General features: G+C 33.4%; 1 protein-coding gene across 3 annotated transcripts; it reads left to right on the top strand.

Annotated features, from left to right (window-relative positions):
* Window positions 1–2,866: 2,866 nt before the first annotated feature.
* Window positions 2,867–26,583, top strand: fuss (SKI family transcriptional corepressor fussel). Of its 3 annotated transcripts, none has more exons than XM_089170922.1 (7): window positions 2,867–3,428; window positions 11,010–11,109; window positions 11,190–11,482; window positions 11,596–12,188; window positions 12,352–12,692; window positions 23,084–23,213; window positions 26,320–26,583. In XM_089170922.1, exons 2-7 carry the CDS (start codon window positions 11,011–11,013, stop codon window positions 26,418–26,420), a joined length of 1,557 nt encoding a protein of 518 aa, XP_089027048.1. In that variant the 5' UTR covers window positions 2,867–3,428; window position 11,010; the 3' UTR covers window positions 26,421–26,583. The 3 variants fall into 3 exon arrangements, with proteins under 3 accessions (XP_089027048.1, XP_015190272.1, XP_089027047.1); XM_015334786.2 differs by having other exon boundaries at window positions 11,181–11,482; XM_089170921.1 differs by lacking the exon at window positions 2,867–3,428 and adding an exon at window positions 10,694–10,801 and having other exon boundaries at window positions 11,181–11,482.
* Window positions 26,584–27,473: the final 890 nt, after the last annotated feature.

Genomic DNA, 27,473 nt, shown 5'->3' with positions numbered 1-27,473 from the left:
AAGGATCGCACCACGTCGATTACGAGGAAAAAGGGACCCTCTCTTCTCGCGCCAAATTTCGTACGCATCGTCGCCTTCGAACGGACCACCGAGGAAATTCGATCTTGTTATGCAAATAAAAACGCCAAGTGGTGACACTTTTTATTTTTTAACCACTAGGATACGGTGTAATCTTGACTTATCTTTAAATACATTCTTACTATAATACATCGGTTATTTTTCTATTAAAATTAATTGAAATTTTATAAGTCGAGTAATCATATGGATCAATGTATCAATGAATTATCCTCATCGTTTATTATTATCATAATTAATTGTGAACATAATACTGAACTAAATAATCAAGAGCTTTTTACAAGTTGGATTTATTATGAATGGGCAGAGTACACTTCGTTATCCAGATCAGGATTTCGATATAAAAGAGAATAAGTTGAATTTCGATTTAATACCAGGCACGCGCCATCATCAAAGTGATTCCAGCCACTATTCGGTAGTCCGTTGAAAAGTTCGCTTAACCACTTCATCTTCTTACAACTAGAAATCGCCAATGTGGTTTTAGGGTGTGCTCGTTACCTAGCTCGTTTCACCGAGAGAAAGAGAAAGAGAGAAAGAGAAAGACAGCATCGTTATTCCACGATCTACGATAAACCTCGCTTAATTTTATCGACGAAGAAGAAGAAGTAGAAGAAAAAGAATAATCGAACAGCACACAGTAACTCTAATAATTGGATCTCGTCATACTAAAGGAAGATAATAAATCGAATTGTGAAAGAATCATTAATGAAATCTAACGATTCCATTCTTATTCTTATTATTATTATTATTATTCTTTTATTCAATTCGATATTATCAATAAGAGAAAAAAAAAAGATAATAACAAAATTTCAGATAGTTAAGGGTTGCTACAAGATCGTAGTAAAAAGATATAGGTAGTAGGTATCACACTATGGGTAGGGGTGACCATGACGATTAATGAAATAATGCAGTCACGGATTTCTCGTACACTCGACTCGCCACGGCGAGTAATGGGGGAGGAGAAGAAGGGTGGAAGGGAAGGGGAAGAAAAGGGCACGGGGGAGAGAGAGGCGTGCTCCAGCGAACGCGTGGATTCGACCTTATGTTCGCACCATGCTCTCGTCATTGTGTCTCCTGTCTATCGTTTGTGTATCGGAAGTGTGAGATGAGATCGGGAGAAAAGGAAAGCGAGGACCAGTGCCGTATAATTGGCAGGGGTGCGCTACGATATTTATTACATCGAAGGGCGGGAAAAATCATAATGGCCAACTGGGGTATAAACTGCACCAGCCTCTTTTGCGGTTCGTTAAACGGTGTTTCGTTCCGAAGAAGGGTCCCGTTCTGAAGAAAAAGATTTCTTTTTTTAGGAAACACAATATTTTCCCTATTCTTTATTTTCATTTTCTTTTCTGTTTTTTTTTTTTTTTTTTTTTGTTTTTTTGGCAGTTATAAAATGTTCTTACGAATGAGAAGAAAGAGAAAGAGAGAAAGAGTGGGCTAAAGAAGAGGAAGAAAAAATACTCAGGTATGAAAGATAATATTGGAGAATAAAATGAAAGGAAAATTTTACTTCATTTTGATCTTCATAACGAATAACGTTGAAGCTCAGATTATTTGTTCATTCGCGATTGATTAAAGAATTAGATCAATTAAAACAAAATTTCAAGCGATTTTATTTAATGGTCTTTAGGATTAACCAAGTCAGATTTTGAAAGTTAATTAAAAAGATTTTTAAAAGGAGCGAATGTATTCGCCAAAGAGAGACGCTTTAGATGGTCGAATTTTATCTTTAATAAAACTGTAAGGAAAATTACTACAATAAAAAATAAAAAAAGAGAAAGAAAAGAAAAACAATACAAAACATACCTTCGTCCATATTAATTAACAACGTAAGTATTAATGGTTTTTTGTTCGATATTATTTATAACACAATTAATTATGTACATATAACCGTTTGCACTGTGTTGTCTCAACTGTGCTAATAATTGTAAATTTTTTGTTAAGTGATTTGTCTTTAAAAACACTTGCCACTTCTATAATTTTAAACTCAAATTGTAGACTAAGGTAAAAAAAAAAAAATGTGTGAATTACATATTGTAATAGAAATATTATATTTACAGATTACAGTTCTAGTTTGATTTTAATATCCCCAAATATCAACAAATTCACATATCTAAACACAAAAGTTAATTAAAATCAATCGAATATAAAACAAAACAAAAAAAAAACGCGGATTAAAGATTTGACAAAAATATTCATAGAAAACTACTAGACTAAATAGATTAAAATTGTCTAACAAAAGACAAAGAGAAAGAGAAAAAATCAAAGAAGAAGAAGAAGAAGAGATACCACCTATACCTAAAGATAAAAATGAAAAACAAAGAAAAAAAATGATAAAAAGAAAATCAAGAGAATTCGCATCCCCGTATATACTAATACAAATATATATATATATAGGTGTACACGTATGTATGTATGTATGTATGTAAGTATGTATGTGTACGCGTGGCTCGAGAGTAGTGCGGGCACGATAATAATGTTCGGTAAGTACGTGTTTGTAGTTACCCCTGAGGTGAGCCACCCACGAGAGAGCCAAGAGAACGAAGCTCCGCCTTCGGTCACGTTACCAACCGGCTTGTACATTGGGGTTGGTTGTCACGGGGGTGCCACGTTCGGGGGCGGTTCTTTCCTTTCTCTCCCCGGCCTCGTTTCGCCAGAGATTCGAGAGAGGGAGCACAATTCGTGTTAGATACAAGAAGAGAGAGAGAGAGAGAAAGAGATAGATAGATAGATAGATAGATAGAGAGAGAGAGAGAGAGAGAGAAACTTGGGGATGGAAAGCAAGTCTTCCGGAGTACGTAACGCAAAACGGGCTGCGTTTTGTGGCCAGTCGCTCTTACGAATCTCTTCCTCGCTTTTCTTCGCGCGTTTTTAACCAGTTATTTCTCTTCTTACGTTATCCCTCGTGTAATAAAAATTTAACAATAAGTTGCATTTTTTTATTCTTTAATTTTTTTCTATATCTTTCTTTCATTCTTTCTTTTTTTATAAAGTCCTGTCCTCTCATTGTATATTCTTTTTTTTTCCTATTTTTTTTTTCTTTTTTTTTCTTTTCGTAAATAAAAAATCAGTGATCGGAGGAAAAAATAAAAAGAGAGAGAGAGAGAGAGAATTAAATTGAAAGGGGAACAATTTTTGGGTGAAGTTTTTTTTTCTCGTCGGAAAACTCTTTTCTTTTTTTCATTCCTGTTTTTCTTTTCTTTTCTATTTTTTTCCCTTCCTTTTTTTTTTTTATTTTTCTTCCATTTTTTCGAGGATTCTCTCTCTCTCTCTCTCTCTGTCTGTCTTTCTTACTTGGACTGTTGGTGGTGTCATTTCTCTACGCGGGAATCATTGTTTGTTATTATATACAGGTATGTTTGTTATTTTCGATGATTACTTAATGTTTTATTCTTTTTTTAATTAATTTCGATAAAAAAATATTTATAATGATGTTTGTTGGGTGTTTTAATAAAAGAGGTATGTGTGTTGTGTTATTGTCGATGATTACCTAATATTTTATTCTGTAAAAAAAAAAAAAAAAAAGAGTATAGTTCTTTAATTAATTAATTTCGATAGAAAATATTTATAATAATTTTAGTGGGATGTTTTAAGGAAAGATTACAATATATGTATATATTTATTGTGACATAATATCTCTTCGTAAATTATATTTTTATCATGATCTCTAATTTAATTAAAGTATCTCGAGTTCGCAGTTAAATTAATTATAAATCAAAGAACATTTGGAATCATCAGTTGTTTTTTTATTGATCACGAAGTGAGTATAGTCTTCTAATGACATCTTCAAATACTTTTTACTCTTGTTTTTTCTTTTCCTTGGAAAAAATGTCGATCTATAATATATAGTGTTTTTGGAACGTGTCGTAAAAAGTGCTTCTTTAAAAAACAGATCGCTGGTAAATAAATTGATAGTCGATTCACGGGTAGAGGGGTAAACTGGTCCCGCGGGACACAAGGGGTCGTTCTCTCTCTCTTTTCATGGGGAGACTTTAGCCAGACGTAGATACGCGACGGTACGTACGCTCGACGAACAAATGCCATAAACTGTTTGGATTAGGATTAACCGATCGAGAGATTCATCCCTCTCCCGGAAAGAAAACTTTACAAATAACTAACATAAGTCTTCTTATCTATTCTCTTGTTTTCTCTCTTTTTCTTTTTCACATATTATTATTTCATTCGATGAGATTCATTACTGTATTAGGTGGACTAGAAAGTAATGTCACTTTCTAACCTTAAATTCAAACGAATAACTTTTTAATAAATTTTTATTTACAAATCAATAATGTAATTATTAATCCTCCTTATCAACAACCTTTTTGAACCTGGTATGTAAATTTTTTAATACCGAACTAAGAAAAATCAATCAGTTTTTGATTAAAATATAAAAATATACATGTGTAGAAACGACATTACTTTCCAGTCCTCCTAATAGAATAATCGGTGTTACATTGATAAGACGAAAATATTATTCTTTATTTATTTTTACATATACTGACTTGAGATTAAAACTTGAGTATAAAAAATAATTAAGATTTTTTTTTTATTGTAAATAATTATAATCTAAATATAATAAAATATAATAATAAATATAATCTCTATAATAGAAATATTTCAAAATTAATTAAACTATTTTCAAGTATCTAAATTATGTGTGTTTTCCATTTTAAAGCATTAGAATAATAATCTATTCGTTTATCAAGAATTACTCGCAATTACGATAATACTTGGATCGTTTAATTAACATCATTTTGATCTCTCTCTCTCTCTCTCTCTTTTTTTTAAAACCGATAAAAAGGTTTTTAATATATCCACTTGTAAGAAAAAAGGCAAAAAAAAAATGTAGAGGAAAAACGAAGGGCTTGATAAATAGTCCGATGATTGTTTTCATTCTTTCTTAACGTAGCCAAACATCATAATCGAGATAAGCTTCTCTTCTCAAGAGACTCTTTCGTTCTGGTATGGACGCGTGTGCATTTCGATTATTAAATTGATGACACGAGCGACGACGTATGATCTCTTTAATCCTCTCGAGATATTCCGGTGGCCTGCAGCGTTGTTTAACGCATTCGAGTTGAACGGGGAAGAGAGAAAGAGGGTAGATTTCAAAACGTGAAACGTTCTCTTGTTCACTCGGTATAATAAAATATATATATATTTATATGTATGCGTGAATGAGACGATCGGTGGATTATCTTTCGATTGAGCTATTAAATTCGACTACTTTTGAAGAATTCAATGGCTTTTGAGTATTAACCCTTTTCGATATGTGAAATATCGATTAAAGGTCAAAAGAGAAAAAAGAAAACAAAAGAAAAAAGAAAAGTCCAAATGAAAAGGAAAAAAAAAAAACGAATTGTCAACAAAATTTCCGAAATAATTTCTTTGAAAAATATCTTAATTATAATTAGTAATTAAATATCTTAACCCTTTCTAGTTTTGATCCTCTCCCCACCTGCCATTCCCTCTTGAAAATTGTCCAAAGGGGGAAAAAATCATAATTGAAATCATTGATACGTTTTAATAGAGGGATGGGGGCGGGGATGGGGGTCCGATTAATATGCAAAGTGTCAACAGGAACGTTAGTTAACGCTCAAAATGACTTCGCAAAATCGACGATCGACTTTGCGATAGCAATCAGCACTCGACGGGGCAATCAGGTACTCAACGCACGCGTGCAAATTTGTAGATTACATTGCATTTACCGTGGGAAAACGAGCGACGCGCGAGACCTGTAAGAGAGGGATGATGATTATGGTGAAAGAGTATGGGTTGGTAGCTTGGTATACGAGAACAGAAAGAAGAGAGGGAACGAGAGAGGGAACGAGAGAGGGTACGAGAGAGGGTACAAGAGAGGGAGAAGGAAGATTCTACCATACCCGTTAGTAATATTGCCAGAGAACGAATTAAAATGCGATCGACGTTTTCATCAGGATAATTGCCGGTCGATCTACGACAAAGCCGCTCTTCTACAAAACCTCTTTTCTCTCTCTCTCTCTCTCTCTCTCTCTCTCTCTCTCTCTCTTCGTTACAATGGGAATCCCAATGAAATTTTACAACACGTAACCTTCCATTTCCCTTTTGTATTTGATCGTTTTAAACGTTTCATTCGCGCTCAACGCGACTCGTATTACTCTTGGATAACTTTGTGATAATGTATCATCGTAAAAAATTATTGAAAAGAAAAAAATTTCATTTCAATTTGCAATTCTTTTTTATTTTATTTTTAATTTCCAATTGTACGAAGAATATATTATAACATCGATAGTGATTATTTATCACTTCATATATGATACACAGGTTTAAATTTGCTTTTTGCTCGTTCATATAATAATACAATTACCGAGAGATCATTAAAAGATTGTACCGATATCATCTTGAACAAAATAATAATATTATATAAAGATAAATACTATTAAAATATAGAAATGACAATTATTATTATTATTATTAACAATGAGAAAAAGAACGAAACAGGGATTTTTGTAAAAACGTTATAACGATTGTCTAAAATAACTAGAATAGATTTTTCATTTGGTTTATATCTTCTTGTTATTTTTTTACACAATATCATTTGTAATTATTATATACCTACTTTATATAATTCTTATGATATTATAAATGTAATAACTTTGAGATTAAGTTGGAAAGCTATCATCGAATTTAAGGAAATCCTTAAGGGTTTATAAATCATGCAAAAGAGGGGAGTGTACAATTACCGAGAGAGAAAGAGAAAGAGAGAGAGATGGAAAGAGAAAAAGATAGAAAAGACGGCTAGAACTAACAATAAGATGAAGAAAGATGTAGAATGGAAATAGAGTCGTGATGGAAGGACGGAGATTTAACAACGTTACAATGAACGAACGAACGAACGAACGAACGAACGAGAAGCATTTTCCCCGTTCCACTTTGGTCTTGCGTGCGCGCGCACGCGCGTATGGACCTGGTGCCTCCTGCCTGGTGCAAAAAGAGAGAAAGAGAGAGAGAGAGAAAGAGAGAGAGAAGCGGAGGATCGCAGATTGAATTGTAAAATAACCGAGAGAGGGGAACAATGCGCCTCGCTACAACACAGTGTTTGCATTTAAATAATCTGCGAGCCCACGGGTACGCTTATATTCCGCGACTTCGTTTCTATCTCTCTGTACCTATTTCTCTCTCTCTCTCTTTTTGTTTTTTTTGTTCTACTATCTCTTTCTTTCTCTCTCTCTCTCTCTTTGTCAAAGTTGAGAGAGAGAGAGATAGAGGAAAAAAACGCGTTTTCGTTTTCATCTTTTGCAGCATGCGTATATGCATTCGATAGAGAAGAGAATATGTCGCAAACGGCCGAGTTTTCGCTAGCGAAACTAAAATATCTCGCACAAAACGTTACAATTCTTTTTTTTTTTTGTTCCTCCCCATTATCATCTCTTTCTATTTGTTAGATTTGTTTTTATGATTTTTGTTTTTTGTTTTTCTTCTTTTTTATGTTTGCACTCTTTACTGTCTCTCTTTCTCTTTTTACGTATCAAAATTTAATCGATAAAAATGATGATTATCTTTGAAAGAATTTTCATTTTATTCGTATTCATGCATGATAAATAATATAGTTATACATATAAGTTCGCACATATATAAACTTTATTTTCAAAACAAGAAATTAATAAAAGTTAATACACCGATATCTTCATCGCTCGAATATATATAAATATATATATTATTTGTTAAAATTCGATCGTTGACTTACCAGTTGATAATTAGAACGAACATTTATAGATGAATGATCAATCCACGTTTAACGAGCTTTTGATGAATGTCGATAATTACGTTTATGTACACATGCGACATCGTATATCGAGGGATTACCACCGATGACACATGTTAAATCTTATATCTATATAATATGTAATGAAATAGAGAAAGAGAGGGGAGGAAGAGAGAGAGAAATTGACAGATCAGTGAAAGAAAAAAAAGTGTAGAAAAATTTCAATGAAAGAAAGATAGAATAAATACATACATACATACATACATACATATAGATAGTTAGATATATCCAGATAAGATATCGAATGGGGAGAAGGATAAAAGCCATGTATCTCGTTCGTGTTCGAACTAATTGTAAGTAGCCAGTAATTAATGCGGTCGATTCGAATCCGATCCATACGACCGCTGATCAGTAGTGGATTGACGAAAGAGAAATAGAGAGAATAGAGAGAGAGATCCCTTCCTATACGAATAAGAGAGATGAGAAAAGGATAGAAGAGCTTCAATTGGGTTCAGATGGTACACCTGACTATACGTATAAGAGTATGGGAGGAGCAGAGGAGAAAGAGACACGGTAGGAGGGATAAAGGGGGTGCACCGGAGCTGGGATGGCCGGGGGTTGTTCCGGGTCGGGCACCGACATTGTTTCACGGTGGATGAGAATTTAATTTGCACGACGAAGAGAGGAGTGGAAGGAGAAACGAGCGAGAGAAAGAGAGAGCTTTGGATGGGTGCTGCCTTGTTTAAGCGCGGGTGGGGGTGTCAAATTGAATTACCCCCGCGTACCAGCATCCCCAGGGACGTTTGCTGGCGTCCACCATCCTCCCTCTCCCTACCTTCCTCTCTCTCTCTCTCTTTCTCTCTCGCTGCGGCGGATTCACTTTATTCGTGTGCATGCCCCTCTCTCTCTCTCTCTCTTTCTCTGTGCATTGAAGATAGAGGGAGAGAGAGAGAGAGAGAAGAGTCACGCACGCGTATAACGGTTAGCACGACGTGTACCTTCATGGAAGCGTTTTCAATTAAAATCAACACTGAGGGAATATCTTTTCTCTCTCTCTCTCTTTCTCTCTCGTATATCTTTCCTTCCTTCCTTCCTTCCTTCCTTCCTTTCTATCTTCCTTCCCTTTTCGTCCTTTATCTCCTTACCTTTTTTCGACGTGGCACTTGCTTCCTCTCACACAAGTTCGTTCATCCAATAGAGAACACTTAATTTCTTAGCCTTGGAAAATTCACAATCCCAATAAAGTCTTCGTCGAGTGTTAAATTAATGGAAGAAGATCTTATTCGTCTAGCAAGGATGGAATCTATGCTATATTCAATATCTTTCTTCTTCTTCTTCATCATCATCTTCTTCTTCACCGAATTCGAAGGCATCTTCATGAGTTAAGAGGATAAGGATCTCTATTTCTAAACTTCCTATCACCGTTTCCATCTTTCTCACTACTTTTTCTTGGCTTTTATCCACCGTTAAATTCTATTCATAGATACAGAGGAACCTAGTCTTGTTTGGTACACGGAAGTTTAGTAACGAGTTTTCCCTACTTACTTTCAAAGGAACTCGACTTGGTCTCATATTAAATAAGACAAATTACTTTAGACAAGAGATAAATATAAAAGATATTTTTATCAGTGATTACTCGAATAGTTATTACAAAATATGATTTTATATAAGACACATAATTATACTGTAAATAAATTCTCCTAAGAAAAGATTTCATTTGTAAAGAATCTTTTCCACGAGATTATCAAACGTTATGTTTGGACAAAACTTGTCTAGTAAAATCTAATACTCGTAAGTATAAGGTCATTGAGAAAAAAGGGATCATTTAATCGTTAAGATCTTTTAAAGATAAGTCACGTGACTTGATCGTTCACGAACTTCTTTTTCATAATTCACTAATGACCATTTTTTACGTTTATTTTTTTGTAACAGTCAGTCGTTTGAGAAATCGTAGAAAATGAATTTACGAGAAGAGAGAGAAAGAGAGGGAGAAACAGAGAATGAGAAACAGAGAATACTGGCAACCCGACGAAACCGATTTAATTGAGCTAAATGCGCGCGAACGCGCTTAATGGCGGCGGACTTTGCGTTCGTTCGAGCGGACAAGGTAATCGATAAAATGTAATAAATATAATTACACGAGCGTGGGGGAGGAAATGTTGGAAGAATAAAGAGAGAGAGAAAGAGAGAAGGGTATGGAGAGCAAGAGCTTCCATCCATGCAGTTCGTTTTTTTATACCGACCAGTCGCCATTGCGTTGAAACGTGTATGGGTGTGAGTTACTTTAACTCTTTATTTCAAATTACTAGTTTGAATGTGAAATATGAACACATACACATACACAAATATATATTTAAAGGGTTAGTCTCCTAACATGACAACTTCAAATAACTCGAAAGTTATTTTTTATACGAGCAAATATTTCAAATAAAAGTTCCATGTTATCTAAGGAATGACATACATTGCTCTAATTATTTTATTAGCTTACTTTATTATTAAATGTAATGTCTAATATTTTTCTTCGAATTCCTATAAATTATCAAATTTGTCGTAAAAAAAGTATTATACTTTTAATACTTAACTCTATTAAGAACTCTCTTCTTAAAATGATTAATTACCGATATATGTTCAAATTAATAATTTTCTATTGAGAAATACGTTTAATCAACGTGATTCTTAACACAACTTTGTTTACGATGACAGGAGGTCATGACTGTAAACATATTCTCTGTTAGATGTTAGAAATAATCAACATGTGAACTGTCTAGTTTGTATCTTATAAGTATCCGATATAACATAATAAATTGCTATACTTTTGAAATTTTATCCAGTTGTAGGAGTCGTTTAAAACAATACCGTATAAGTGATAAGGAGTATAAGTGATATAACTCAACCATTTTCAAGACATCGAAAGGAGAAAAAGATATTAGATATTTAATTTTAAAAACTGTATGAAGATCACTTTTACATCATAATAAAAAAGTAAAGTATGCCTCCCCCCCCCTAGATATCATGCACAATTTTTATTTGAAACATTTTTTCGTACAACGAATAACTTACGAGTATCATATTTGATTTCTTCATGTTAGGTGACTCATTCTGTATAAAAGATAGAAATAAATAAATAATTAAATGCATCAATAATAAGAAAATGAAATCTTTCTTATTTTGTCGCGTTTGTTCGTTATAGGATGGATGGTCCAGCGGTGTTGTCGATGCCACCGTTGACCGGAAGTCAAAAGTCGACAGCACAATCATCTCAATCGCAATCTCATTCTAAGCCGAATCAAGTAAGAAAAATTATGTTCCGAACGATGAGTTTTGATCGCTTTTGGACCACGTGGTACATCTAAAACAATAGGAGTTACAGGTTGGTACGGTATCGCTTTATGGGATTCACATCGTTTCGTTGGTCATCGAAGGACAAGAAAGACTTTGCCTCGCGCAAATAAGTAATACCTTGTTGAAGCAATTCAGCTATAACGAAATTCATAATCGTCGAGTTGCATTGGGTATTACTTGCGTGCAATGTACACCAGTTCAATTAGAGATACTTCGGCGTGCCGGTGCAATGCCAGTGTCCTCGAGAAGATGCGGAATGATTACTCGAAGAGAAGCTGAAAGGCTTTGTAAATCTTTTCTTGGCGATAATGCTCCTCCTAGGTAAGTATCTCTTTTAATACATTTAATTGTTATTTATGCGTTTATTTTCTCCTTTGATCTGAATTTAGAAGAGAAATGTAGAAAAGAGAAAAAAGTGTTGGGATTGATCGCAGGTTACCAGAAGATTTTGCATTCTCCGTTCACCACGAGTGTGCCTGGGGTTGCCGGGGTGCTTTCTTACCAGCACGTTATAACAGTTCCAGAGCTAAATGTATCAAATGTGCTTATTGTGGTTTATTCTTTTCGCCGAACAAATTCATCTTCCATTCGCATAGAATCGGCCCGTCGGACAAATACGTACAACCAGACGCGGCCAATTTTAATTCATGGCGACGGCATATGAAACTTTCCGGTAATCCACCGGACGAGGTGGTACATGCTTGGGAAGATGTTAAAGCCATGTTCAATGGTGGCACGAGAAAGAGATTATTGAGTAATCCGAATTCCCGAGAATCACCTAGTCCAGCTAAACAACCAAGATCATCGCCTACCATGCCGGTTTCTACTCTCGTATCTTCCCCAACTCATCCGAGAGTACCGCCATTCCCGGAATTACCATTACCTTTGTCCAGGAGTCTCGTCATGGATTATGTTTGGCATCAACATCAACAGGCAGCAGCTGTAGCCGTAGCCAAGACTCCAGGATTTGCTTTTCCACCCTATGCTTTACCTTGGCTCGCTAAGAGGAGCCCGGTTCTGTTTCCAGGTAATGACTTGTCGTCATTCCTTTGTCTAATTTCATATAGGTAGGTAGATAACTAGGTGTGTACAGTTTGATTCCTACGTTTGAAATAATGTCAAGTTCAATTTGTTTATTTTCAGTCTTTGTCAATCGATTAAAAACATTGACATTTGATTTTTTCGGTCAGGACCAATGGCACCACCAATAAGTGGTTCCAGCCCAACCGAACCTCCCCTGATACCAACGATGAATCCTCCGTTACATCAATCAGCATTCCGACCAGTGATTCGTGGTCCACCGATCGGTGAACAATCACTTGCTCTTCAAGAAACATCTCAAGACGCTCATTCCAATAGTAAAGAGGAAAACTCCGACGACGAGGTTGACATCGAAACGACGGAAGATGATCCAGCTACTCCGCTTAACGCGACTCTTCACAATCTTCATTCTGCTACTAATTCTAGCATTGGTAATCATGCTACAGGAAGAAATGCATCTCCTCAATGTTGGAGTCCACCTCGGGAAACGGTAAGACAATTACACTTAGATTTCTTTCAATTTATCTTATTTATCTTTCATCTAATTTTCGTTTGATTGCATAAAAAGGAGATTAACTTTTTTCGGAAGAGAAAAATAATATTTCATTTATCGTATAGAAAATCTATTCACAATGATAGTTTTGATTTTTTTATCAAGTTCCTGAAACAAATCTCTTGAAGGTTAAAATAAAGCATCTCGTTAATCGTGGATACCGTATGCGATTGTGTGATATTTATTTGTGTACTTTAAATGGCACGTGACCCATTGTTACGTTCTCAAGGGAGAAACAGGTTACAAATGGTAGTACACGACACGTTCGTTGCCGGTAAACACTCGACACGCTCTCTCTGTCTCTCTCTCTTATTGAGTTTAGGACCACGCTAGAAATATGTTATAACGTGCTTGGCCGGTTTCGTTTTTGAATGTTTCTCTCTCTCTCTCTCTCTCTCTCTCTCTCTCTCTCTCTCTAACCCTTTCGCGTCAATAAACATGTAATATCGTGGCAAAATAGTGCGTGCAAAGTTATATAGGTACAATCGCGTTTCCATCAACTAACACGCAATTTTAAAGGGATCAAAGGGATGTCCTCCGATCTGTCCAACTTTTCTAATTTTCATTTTTGTCAAACGTTCCAAAGACTATTTATGGTGAAGCATACGTAGAATGAGATCGTAGAATGATCGTCGATCTTTAATCATTCGATAGTGAATAAAAAGAGCACCATGTTTCAGTAGACTTTAATAACGGAGTATATTTACGTTGTAAATGAAGCGATAGAACACTCCACCCAACTCATGAGAGAGAAAGAGAGAGAGAGAGAGAGATATCCCACGCTCCCCTGTAAACGAAAACGAGCGACGTCTTCGCGTAACCTGATCCGGACAAACGGTTTTAGTCGTAGAGTTAATCGAATTGCTTTTCTCCAACATTACTTACAAAATGAGTTCTCCGTGTTTTTTTTTCTGTGGGGAAAAAAAAGAATAGATAGGGAGAGAAAGAGAAAAAAAAATAAAGAAAAGAGAGAAAATTATTTAACTTGAGACCCATCGTAAGTAAATAAATTTAAAAAAGTAATATTATTATTATCATTATTCCATCTATTTTTATTGAATTTTTGGTTGATTACCGAAATGGATTTTTATTTTCTATCAGCGTAAACTCGATAAATAGGATTCTTATAGGTAGCTAATAAAAATTGCGAGAATGCATTTTTAAAAAAAATAATAATCATTGGAATTGACTCGATAGGATATAAGGATTATCAAGAAAATCGATGATTTGACGTTGCCATAGGCTCGATAGAGAAACGAAGGGTTATAGGTAGATACGATAGGTAGGTAATAGAAGGGGTGAGGATGTCTACCCGTGTAATACTACTCGACGTCCCTAGAATTTGCTCTGCGGTCTGACTGCTCGTACGGCAGCCCTCGTCAATCGCGATAATTATTGTGTCAGTAAATACTCCGTAACCATTACAAACTCAACGGCTCGTGCGATGCCGATTGGTGGGATCCGTAATAGACTCACCTAGATGATATATATACATTTCTACTAGAATGATATAATTAAATGAACAATATTATTTTCATTCAACCAATCATAATGATAAAATTCACTTTTATATATCTATTTTATTATACTGTATATTTTAAGTTAAATATATCTGTCCATTAATTTAATATTATTTTTTTAAATTATAACGTTTTCTATTTATATAAATATTTTTTTTAAACAGCAAATAGATAATAATACTAAAGAAAATCCTCTTTCATCGATCCATAACATGAGTTTTGCATGACAAAATCCTACAATTGCATGCGATAACGATCTTCAAACACGTAGGAGACATACTAGCAGACTCGTTATCATTAAATGCCATCTAAAAAGTCTCCTCTTATATAGAGTAACTCTTAATAATTAATGAAAATACTTAGTAATCGTTTATAAATATTTAAATTCAAATTGAATAAAGCTATTCCATAGAAACCCTTTAAGAATCTTTATAATTGTTTATCCATTAAACGTATACGCACACGGGATAACAAAGTAAAGGATTAAAAGTGGATAAAAAAAAATATCAACAAAGACATGCAGATATTAGCGAGAAAAAAAGGGAAAAAGGAAGGAAGAAATAAAGATAATGATGAAGAGAGAGAAAAAGAGAGAGAAAGGAAGGTCCGGTGCAAGATAAAAGAGAGAAAAGAACATAGGAAACGGGAAAAGCGGATCGACCTTGCGAGTGAAGGGATGTTGAAAGAAAGAGAGATAGAGAGAGATAGGCTTGGATAAGCCATCCGGATTGCCAGATAGCTTTTCAATTCCCCCTTGTCGTCGGTGAACGTGTCGAGTGGAGTACAGAGCTGCCGTGTATTTTGTGCAGAGATTCACAGCCCTTCTCTACTATCTTTCTCTCTCTCTCTAACTCACTTTAACTCAGTCAGTCAGTAGCTATGTCGAAGATGGTTAACGCGTGTAGTACCATCTCTACACTACACAGCTCTATATCCTTGTCACAAAGCTATCCACAAACAGAGACGGACGGATAGACACGGTATGTACAAGTAGTAGCGAAAACCCAGTTACTCAGACCTACCATATACACCGATGTATATATATATATATATATATATTGGTAGATAGATAGATAGAGAGAGAGAGAGAGAGAGAGAGAGAGGCCATGTTAGTAGGACCGCAACTCGGATGTTGCGGTAACTAAGTAATCCCCGAACGTTATTTGCAGTTATTTCTCGCTCCGCTGGACCGACTGAGAAGCACGCGCGCGCGCACGCAAGAGAAAGAGAAAGAGAGAGAGAGGATTCCGAACGTTTTCATTTTCGGGACATCTGTGAAAGCAACTTTTATCTGTACCCCTATATATATATATACGTTTCTTTTTTTTTTTTATTTTATTTTTTGATCTATTTTTTCTCTTAATAAAAGAAAGGAAAAAAAAAACAAAAAGAAAGTTAATCTTGACGTTTAGGACGATTTTTACAATCTTTTCGAGAAGACGAAAAAGGTTTCCCAAATGCATGAGATTTCATTCCTACGTTCTCTTTCTATCTATCTATCTATCTATCTATCTGTCTTATTCTTTCTTTTAGTAGATAAAGGTACATTCACGAGATCGGACATTCATTTAAATGCAATTAAGCAACGTCACGTAGAGAATCGGGAGATGGTTAGTGGGGTAGCTTCGGAAAACGTTTAAATCAAAGTACGACTCGTTTTAGTTAGCTCAGACCGCAACTTTTAATTGCGCTTCGACCGTCTGGAGAGTCATTAGCTTTCCTAAAGAGACCTTCTGCGTTTTCTCCCTCTTTACTGGGAAAACCCTCCTACCATCCCAATTCCTCACTTCCTTTCCTCTTTTATCTACTTTTTTAACACATCGTTTGATCCATTCCCGTATAAAAAGGATTTTCAAGAATCTACGACTTTTCTGAACGCGTGCAGAAAAAAAATAGATATACCTATGAACGAATAAAATCACTTTTTGAGAATGTATACCAAATTTTTTATTCAATCAGGTATATTCTAAAATTATTAATATCAGAAAAAAAGATGACCTTTGATTGAAACTAGTAAAACTTCAAAAAAAATTGTATAAATAAGATTCTCGTATGCATCCGAATAATGTATCTTCATACGCATAAATAACATATCTCTTTCCTTCTTTTTCTTCTACTCCTTTTTTTTCTCTTTTCAAAGAATCGTTAAATAAAGACGTGCATCTGGCATTTTTTGAAGAGTCGTTGAACAAAGCTGAAGTTTCTTACTTGGAAATGCCACTAGTTGACCTTTTATCCGGAGATACGAAGGGAGAAATCCTTCGGGACACTCTGTGATTAAATTGGACTGACATACTAAGTATATATATATATACAGTATGTAGTATATATTGTAGTATGGTCTGTGTATGCGTCTCTCTCTCTCTCTCTCTCTCTCTCTATTTCTCTCTCTTATGCTCATCAAAAGAGATTCGTTTAACCTCATAACATTTTCAATTCATTTTACAAAGAAATGCAATGTCCTAGAATCATATTTATGATTATGGTCGATATGAAATGTCAACTATTAAGAAAAAAAAATAATAAAGAGAAGAAAAGAGAGAGAGAAAGAGAGAGAAAGAAAGAAAGAAAGAAAAACGAGACGTTTTGTTCGCACCTTATTCAGTTTCAATTTCCATGGGTATTCGTTGTATCGAAATACGAAGAAGAGAGAGAGAGATGAACGATGGCTTTTCGCCATGAAAAGCGAGGGCGGTGACTGTTGATTTAATTATTATCGTTAGTCCGGACCAGCTCCGCCCTTCAAGCCCTCAAATCCAATACGAATATCTTCTATTTCTTTTTTTTTATCTTTTATCTTTTTAAGTTTATTGTGAAAGAGGACCACGGATTTGTTATTATTCGTATTAAAGAAGGACTGATGGTGTAATCGAAAGAATTTTCATCTTTTTGTAAATAGATATTAATTAAAAAAATTTGAAACATATGTTAAAATTATTGCAAAAGAAGTTTTCTTATCGTCGATAATTCGAAGAGACCGAATTCTTACAAAACGATATATTGATAGTAATTATTAGAATTTATATAGGAATCGGTGAACGAAAGAAGTAAAAATATAAGTGTATGTAGTAATTACGTTACATATAAGTTAATTCTTACGTGAACATGCAATAAGTTTTTCAAAAAGATTGCTTACGATGTAGAACTCCTTTCATAAATAATAAAAGTTTATTTACATCGAAATAGAGTTGATTTTAAGACCGATGTTAATTAGACATTTTTTTATTCATTTTGGTGATTACTACAAGCCCTTCAAATATCAAATCTTTTTTTTTACCACCCTGTATATTATAGAATTATTTATGTAGAGAAAATTACGATAAAGAAGTGTTAGAAAATGTGTTATAGTTATTTATACTATTAAATACATTCTTTTCAATTGGATAAGAAAACTAAATAACGTAATTAAAAGTAAATGTTACGATTTCAATCTATTGCGACTGACATCGAATTTGTATTTTGTATTTTTATTCGATCATTTTGTATTACATCGTGAAAATTCGTGAAAATCCCTGAAACTCCGAGTAGATAATATGACAGAAATCGTTTCTTTGAAAAGAAGTAAAGACCATTTCTTCGATGCTATAAAAAAAAACAGATTACGAGAGCTGCCAATCGAATTCTATCCTGTTTGAAATTAGATTTGTCGATTCATTGGAGAAAATCGTTTACGATAGACACGAAGAAGGATTCGTAATGAACTTCCTTCTTCGCATATATTATCAAAGATATAAAAGAACAAAAAATCCCTTGCTAAAGAGTCATTTTAACATAGACAAATAGTAAAAAAGGAAAAAACAATTATTATATAGAGAGAATACAAATAAAATATTGATGGAATTGATACACTTATGTGTATTGTAATTTATTATATAAAGATTTTTATACATAAAAAATACTTATATATAAAGATCTTTATACATAAAAATTTAGTGTCACATTGTATAGTTTCCAATGAACTTCAAAACTACTGAACCGATCTTAATGAAATTTTTTTCATTTTGTGTCATTTTTTTCAACTTGGTATATAGGATAGTTTTTATCTCGATATTTTTATTTTTTATTGCTAATTCAAAGATTTATTATTTAAAGGTTATCTAGATTTCTAGGTACTGTTAGTTTTCAATAGATAGCGCTATATTACAATTTAATTATTTCGATATATTCACGTCATACGTTTTTTTCATATTTACATGTGACATAACCTTACTTTTTTTTATTTTTTTCATGTATTCATTATTTTATGTATTCCGTTCTAATTGTGGTATTGTTTTGTGTGTTGTTATAATTTACTAAATATTTTCAAATTTTATGAAATCAACATTTCATAACAAAACCACAATAACACGTAGGCCGCAGCATTCTAGTATTGTACTATAAAGAAAAAATTGTCAAAAATATGTAGACACTCTCGACTAACATAAGTTAATGTATGACAAAGTGACGAGTATGTACTTTAATAGAATTAGATTCATCGTATAGGGACGGATAACGAATAACGGATAACGGATAACGGATAACGTTAGCATATAAGTCTGGAATTATTGAGAGTATAATCAATTTCCCGGGCATAATTCCGATGGTGCACGGATTCGTCGACGAGATCGTTCGACCGAAAGCAATGCGACTAATGCGATTGCGTATTAACTTTACACCCATCGAACAGTTCCCCGTTCTCGATTCCAACTTGTTCTACTTTCGCTTCGAAACGAACTCCAATGTCCGCCTACCGATCAAGAAAATCAACGATCCGATCCTAAACCAATCCGATTTCATAGCCTTCCTTTTTTTTTTATTAATAAATCTCGATCATTAAAGATCTTCTTAATCACATTCTCGTTGGAAAATAAAATATTTACTAAAGGAAAAAATAAAATGGGGGGGGGGGGAGGAAAGAAATCGATAATCCCATCGTTTCGACGTCGATAAGAAAAAAAGTGAATAGTTGAATGGAAAAGAGAGGGAAGAGGTGGAAGAGGAGGAGGGGGAGGAAGGGAGCAGTTGTTGGAAAGTTTTGCCGTTTAGGTAAAATCCATCGTGCAACGGAACGAGTTTGTTCGAAAACGAGTGGTGAACGGAGTGTAGGAGAAAAGGGGGAAGGGGTTGGATTGCGAGGGGTAGGGTTGCGAGAGAAGCAGCAGCAGCAACGGCAGATGGGGGTGGTGGTTCTGCACGCTACAATTGTTTCGCCGTAATCCTTTATTGGATCAACGGGGCTGAAACAATTGAGCGAGCCATAACGCGAGGATGGGCCGGTGAAACGGCAGTAACACAACACGATAGCAGCAGTAACTGCGTCGTCAGGTAGGGGGGCCCCCAAACGACCATGTCGGCATTTCGGTTCTCCTGGTTTCGATATTCTGAAGCCAGGGATTCGTTCGGTTTTACGTACTTTCGGGATAGGATCAGTGGAAGAGAAAGAAAGAGAAAGAGAGAGAGAGAGAGAGAGAGAGAGAGAGGAAGAGAAAGAGAATTGTTGGATATTTCAGGGGTGGATTTCAATGATGAAAGTGGCTAAGGATTTCTACTTTACCTGCTCAACGGAGTTACAAATTGCGAAAATTCATTCAAGAATGTGAAAAATCCATTTAAAGTCTTTCAATTTATTTTTCATTTTCATTTCTTTTTATTATTTTATTTATTTACGTAGATATTTATATATAAATGAAATAAAGATATTGTTATTATATAAATAATAAAAAAAAAATGGAATAAGAGTTTCGAATAAAAATGATAACGATTGTTTCAACAATCTTTCTTCCTTTCTTTTCTTGTTTCTTTCTTGGTTTCTATCGTAAACGCTATAAACACGAGTAGGTTATACGTCACGTTCCAACTATAGGATTGCAAGGATCGCGTAATGTGATTCGTAACGAGGCCTACATGCTAGGAATTTTAGTAGCTCTATTTTCTATTTCTATTTCTTTCTTATTTTATACGTGTAATCTCATGTAATCTGTCACTCAAACGATACCCAAGGGTAATCCAGAAAATCCAAAGATACCCTTCGTTTTCGATTATAATCGAGATATTCTCTCACAAACTTTAGATAACCATAGTATTAACAATTTATCTATTTTTTGTATACCCCTTTTCCTTTTCTTTCTTTTTTTGTTTGTTTGTTGTTGTAGTTATCAAAAGCAGGTGGTCGGTATAACTCGAGTCAATATATCCTTTAGCACATATGTTCCTTACAATAACCATACTCCTAACTCCCTTTCAGAATGTAATACTTCAAGAGCGTAACGATATGAATTCGTTACTCTTGATAGATCAATTCGTTATGGTGAAATCTCCTCGTATGTAGTTTTGGTACGAACTAAATAGAAAGACCGCGATACTAGTATAATAATAAATACACATATGTACTTATTTGATTAATTATAACAAAAGATATAATTTGCTTTAAAAGTGTTGATCAAACGTTATTAGAAAATAAAATAAAAAACATAGATATATTTGGAAAGGAAAGAACGATTATCGAATAAAAATCCCTCATTTCTTTACCACCTCGGTTCTTTGTCGAATTACTTGACAATAGACAGACCCCCCCTTATTTTCGAATCGTCTCTCTTTCTCTCTCTTTCTCTCTCTCCCCCTTATTCTTCCATACACAAAACATACCTAATTACTTCAAATCCCAAACAGCATAAAAGTTTCATCGGCTACGTTGCTCGTTGCGAACCATTAGCTATTGGACGATGATTAATGTTTACTCATATGAGAATGAAAACTTTGAAAGAAAGGGAAAGAGAGAGAGAGAGAGAAAAAGAAAGAAGAAGTATGTCACGGACGTCATAAATACACGAGGGAACTTTTGGAAGATCGGTCATCTTATTCGATTTTAAAGAGATGTGATTTGATTTCATTTCATTAGCGTAAAAAGCAAAAAATTATGGTGTTATATGAACGATAACTGTCAGATCAAATCTCTTAATCGATTAATATAAAATAAATATTTTTCGTCGAGAACAAGGATAAGAGAGATATCTCATTAAAATAAATGTACACAAAACGTAGATAATCTTGAATCTTTAAAAAAAAAACAAGAAATAATTTATATCGTGAATAAGATACCGATAATTATTATTAAATCACGTGTCTTAAGTCGATTAACGAAATGAATTAAATAAAAATTCTTTTAGAAGGGAGGAAGAGAGATGATGAAGGGTGAAGCAGAAAAATCCTATTATATAATTTCTTGGTTTTTTCTCTTTTTTTTTTTTTCTTAATATCAGGAATATACATATACGAAACGATTGCGTTAGACGATATCTCGAAAAAGCAAGCAAAAGTAAATGTAATCATCGTAGCGTCGCTCGTGTGTTACGTGACAACGTAAACGGCACGATAGGATGAATATTTTATTATAGTCTGCTAGTAATGTTACGCGCTACACAATCGGTTCCGACTGTCATTTCAAACGTATTACTATCTCTACTCGTGCATCTACCATTTCGTATCTTTAGGATGCTTTGACAAAAACCTACCAACCTAACCATCTACATTCTAACGTTCGTAAAGCACCTCGTTCATCGATTAAGATGTTTCTCAATCGGTTTCTTTCCTTTTACGATTTATAGATTCATTATCTTTCCTTTCTATTTGTTTTTCATTTAATTTAATTTAATTTCATTTCATTTCATTTCATTTCATTTCTACTTATTTTCGTTTCTTTTAATTCGTTTCCTTTTTCTTGAATTATTGATCATAATTTTCTTTTTTTTTTACGTTAATTTATTATAGACATTGTTATTGTTTAAAATCCTACAGGTAGGGTAGCATATAACGATCGTGTTTCATAGTTGAAAAGTAAGGGCATCAAAGTTTTATTAAAAATGCATTCTCGCGTGCGAATTCTCCAAGCTCAGTATACCTACCAACCTTATTGTCTCTCTCCTGTTAAAATTATACATATTTTTGTTTTTTTTTTTATTTCTTTGTCTTCTAATTATTCCTCTATCTCTCGAATATGTCACACGATGAAGAGTAAATGACGTAGAAGTAAAATAAGTCATTCTGATTCTTTACTTTTTTCTTTTTTTTTTTTTTACATCGAAATAATATCCTTCGTGGTGCATCATTATCATCATTTTTATTTAATACTATATTTAGATTGACTTTTAACTAACAACTTTTCTTTCTTAATTATTATCAAGTAATCTTAATCCATTTATATATCGATTTTGATGTAAAGACAAAGGTCCCTTATCTTTTAAAAAAAAGAAAAGAAAAGAAAGAGAGAGAAAGAGAGAGAGAGAAGAAAGAAGAGTCAATGTGACTCGTGTTTATAAATAATTCAAAACAATCGATCGACATAAGCTATCTCTCTCTCTCTCTCTCTCTCTCATACGTACTTTCCAGCAGCAAAAAGGGAATTAATTTAAGTAATTCGGTGATTTCTATCAGCGGAAACATTAAACAAAGCAGGAACGAGCAAGGTAAATTCAACTGTCCGTTGAACGCGTGTCCCTATTCAAGTTAGAATAACCAGCAGGATATGTGTTGGGAACTCGATCGTGGTCATCGTTGCATAACAGAGTTCTCCAATGTCATTTAGCCCTTTTCAAATATCGAGTCATCTCTTTAACGCTAATGCAAACAAACTTTTCTTCGGTCATTCCTATCATCTAATCATAAAGATAATAGAAAACTTATTTAATTAGACAGGTGATGAAGTTATTTCAATATCATTAAACACACATATATATAATCGTATCGTCGTAATAGGAGAGGAAAAAAAAAGAATTGAAATGATAAATCGATGAGATATAAATTATAATATGAATAGTATAAATTTATTTGTAGGAACGAGAAGCGGAGAAAATAGCTGAAGAAAGTGCATCACTGCGTGACGTGAAAGCTGAGCCAATAGTAACAAGAAATCCTGAAACTTGGAACGGTGCATCATTTTATCGACACTTAAATATACTTAAGGGTAAGAACCAATATTGATTGTTTAACCCAGTGGTTCTTAACCTTTCTCGAAGTTACGGAACAATTTTGATTAGAAGAAAAATTTGCGGAACACCAAAATCATTAAGACGATTAAGATCATAAAATCAAGAAAAAAATGTGCGTAAACATTTAACTTTTATTAATATTGAAAGTTATATATATATATATATATATATATATATATATATATATATATATATATATAAGATTATACATTATACATAACAATATAATACAACATATTTAACATTTAATTATAGATATTATAAAGATAATAGATTATTATAAAAATAGAAAATAAAAAAAGAAAAAATTAATTTAAAAATATTATATTAGTAAAAACTTTTAACTCTTTTTTAAAATTGTATTTCGTCAATTTTAGTGCGATATCTGAGCTTGTTGACTTTTGCAGATTTTAATAATATCAATATGAGATAAAGTTACTCTCCTTTATTTGTCTATATTAGTAAACATTCATAAAATTTCGCGAAACACCGGTTAAGAACCATTTGTTTAACCAATATATTAGAATAATCTTCTATATGAAAATAGATGATATAGTTAACTAACTGATGATATAATTACGAGAAAAATGAAATATCGAAGAAATAATAGTTAGAGTATATTTCAATAATAATCTAACATTACCCCACCATCCGTTCAGACGAGAAATAGCCAAATTACAGTTTGATACGATAGCCGTGAAAGGACCATGCGGGTTGGTACTTAAACCTAGCGAATATCGGTACGCGTGTAACTTTGATATTTAGTAATTAGCCTGATTCAAATGAAAGAGACAGAAATAGGAGTTAGAGAAGGAGAAGGTGAGACAGAGAAAAGAGAGTTTCAATCAATTAGCGTAATTAGTCGCGACTGGAGTGTTAAATGGGAACGAGGTTTGCCTTGATATCAGACGGAGGGTGGATCTTTCACTCTCTCTCTCTCTCTCTCTCTCTCTCTTTCTCTCTCACTCTGTATATATGTGTGTGTGTGTCTGTTTCGAGCCGTGGTAATACGGAAAGGGGTTGCGGGTGGATTCTCGTCGCTAGGAAGGGGCGTGATTCTCTTCACGCTTGCGCATATCTAAAGTGAACGAAACATGGAACGCGACACGCGTTATGGGGACCTATGATACTAAAACTTGTATGACCGATTTTATTCTTATCTTCGATAAAAGTCAAATAATTATCTTTTTTCATAGTTATATGTGGTAGTATCAAAATCAATATATTTTTTAATTTATTATCAAACCAATCAGAACACTCCAATATATATAAATAAAAATAAGTATTCGAACAAAAGATTAAATCAAATTATTATATAGGTTTGTATTTTTTTTTTTTATTTAAATTAAATTAATGAAAAACAAATGTATTACCCGATATAGATGTTTATCTCAAGAATAAGAATAAATTTGATCTCTCCTTCTATTTCTAATACATATAAGGTATATACGATATGACATTTAGTTTGAATATTAATCGAGAATATAAATTCATACCTTACATATATATATATAGATATGAGTAGGTATGAATGTATATAATAATGTGTAAGTACAGAGATCGGCTCGTTAGTTGGAGAGAATTTAATGTTGTATTGGTTATATCGATATGCCGTTTCGGTAATATCGGTCTTTCTATACGAAGTACGCGTAAGCCGAAAATAACGAGATACATTGATGTGGTATCTTCGCGGTGAATGCGAATGCGTAGGATCATTGGCAGTGAACGAAGGTACTTTGACTAACGGATAATTGACGCAACACTGTTTATAAGCCCTAAAAAAAAAAAAAGAAAAGTCGTACGAATCACGTCGATTAACGATGTAACATTTATATTTTTTACATATTATACATATACAGTAGAGCCTGTTTTTGTGCGGAGGATAGGGACCGAATAAAAAAAGTCACACTTAGATAATACATCAATTATTTACGAAATAAAGCAGAAAATGCTTTCCTACAAATTAAATAAGTAAATTAGACCTGGAAATATTTTTTGAACACTTAATTTTTCATTGTATACATGCAGAAATTTTCAAAATATACATTAAATAATTCACAGCTATTCGTAATCCAAAACGCGCATTTCATTTTCTTGTGACGAATTGATTTCATATCGCTTTCGTCGTTTGAAGATACGATTTCAATTGATTTTGGCACCAGAAAGTCAGTGATCAATTTTTGTGACGTCAGTCGATTGGTCAGTTGCTTGTACACGTCACGATAGCAAGAAATGCATGATCTTAGCTTTTTTTGGAATTTCTAGCTTTTTTAAGAATTAGTATCTATTTTAAGAAAATGCGTTTCCAATTTTTTAGAAATCCGGATCCATGCATATATTTTATCGGCTGTAATAGATTCCGGTTCTTCTTGTCCGACTTCATAATCTATCAAATTATTGATAATGTCACTATCATTGACAGTTTCGTCCTCAATTATTTCGTCAAGATCATTTACGCCGAAAGTATCAAAGCCCTCTCCGCTGATGTTACGTGCGAGTGCAGTAATTTCAGATAATAACGTGGACGCATTTTCGGTAACATTTCGATTAATTACACATTCAGGCAAGATCGCTTTCCAGCACGAATTTAATGTGTGTTGTTTTATTTGACCAATTGCTGCAGTAATATAGTTTATGCAGTTTAAAATTGAGAGTTTTTTCCAAACTTCAGTCAGGCCTAATTCATCGTTCTCTAGTTTTTTCAGAATGTAGCTTAAAGTTAATTTGAGATAATGCTTCTTAAAATTTGCGATTATGCCCTGATCCAATGATTGTATGAAGTTCCATTATCGTCAAGGAGTCCACGTAGTCAGGGTTGGTCCATACATGTATATGTACACTGATAGAAAACATTAAACTGGTGCCAACACCGCTGTAATTTATATACCGCATATAAAATCGCACGAAAAAAATTGCATAAAAAAGGACCGCACAAAAACAGGCTCTACTGTATATTTGATCTATTTTTTTTTTTTTTTTTTTTTTTTTTTTAAAAGATCAACACCGTTAGATAAATTTTGCTCGATTGATTTGTTTAGTTTCGTTCATACTTTTCGTTTTGTTTTTTGTTGATCTTTATAGGAAACGAATCAACGGAGAGAGCAACATCAGATTGTTCGGCTTGTCGTCCACGAGGTATATTTTACGGACAGATGCATAGTCCATCAGCGCCAACAAATTAAATTCAACCGACTTAGGAGGAAGGCGAACCCAAACCCAACTGCAACGAACGAACGAGTGAAGAAAAACAAGATCAATTTTTCCATCATCCTTATTGCTTTCTTCTTGTTCCGCGATTTGTGGAATGTTCGTTATTATAACAAAAAAAAAAAAAATAAGAAAGAAGGAAGAAGAAAAGAAATCGCGCGAAAATTTCTTTTTACATTAATCCTCGCGAACTTTCTTCACCCGTATCGTATCAACACCTCTCTCCTTTACTCTGTATTATAAAATTATATTGTATCATGATATAATTATAATTAGCAAAAGGTAATCATTTTAAATTAGATGCTAACTCTATCTCGCGTACTATTACGATTATTCTACTAATCGACGATTTTAAAAAAGCGAGTAAGAGTAAAAGAGGATAAGAGAGAGAGAGAGAGAAAGAGAGATGAGGGAAAGACGACTCTAGACAAAAAAGAAAAAACCGAACAAGAAGCAAATAAACTAAAAAAAATACTTTTATTTGTTATTCTTGACGGGTGACGACGAGAGAGAGAGAGAGAGAGAGAGAGCACTGTTAATCGTAGTCAAGTAAAACACACTCATTTATTCCGAATAAAAATAAAATGACGTTCATTCGAAATCATATTAAAAATTATATTATATATACCTACCTTTATTATTATTATTATTATTATTATTATTATTATTATTATTATTTTTTTATTATTATTGTTGTTGTTGTTGTTATTGTTATTATTATTATCAAAATATTTTTATTTTCTTCTTTATTTATTATAAAATCTAATATTATTATTAATATTTTATTATTATTGTAATATAATTTATATATATATATATATATATATATATATATATAATTAAAATTAAATTAATAATAAATTTTTTTATAATATTATATATTAAATATTTAATATATAATATTTTTTAAATATATTCGCAAATAATTTGCGAAGTTGGTCACTGATTTATGACTAAAAAACAAAGACAGAGATAGGTAGATAGATAGATAGAGAGAGAAAGAGAGAAAGAGAGAGAGAGAGAGAGAA

Source organism: Polistes dominula, unplaced genomic scaffold (assembly GCF_049000335.1).
Source record: "Polistes dominula isolate Pdom_NZ unplaced genomic scaffold, Pdom_raw_medaka contig_31, whole genome shotgun sequence".
Taxonomy (NCBI): Eukaryota; Metazoa; Arthropoda; class Insecta; order Hymenoptera; family Vespidae; genus Polistes; species Polistes dominula.
This window is presented reverse-complemented; position numbering and strand designations above follow the sequence as displayed.

Excerpts from the sequence above, each read along its gene's own strand:
- fuss (XM_015334786.2), top strand. The coding sequence starts at position 11,011 with ATGGATGGTCCAGCGGTGTTGTCGATGCCACCGTTGACCGGAAGTCAA. Across the intron at positions 11,483-11,595 it reads GGCGATAATGCTCCTCCTAG|GTTACCAGAAGATTTTGCAT; the intron begins GTAAGTATCTCT and ends GATTGATCGCAG. Across the intron at positions 23,214-26,319 it reads ACACTTAAATATACTTAAGG|GAAACGAATCAACGGAGAGA; the intron begins GTAAGAACCAAT and ends TGATCTTTATAG.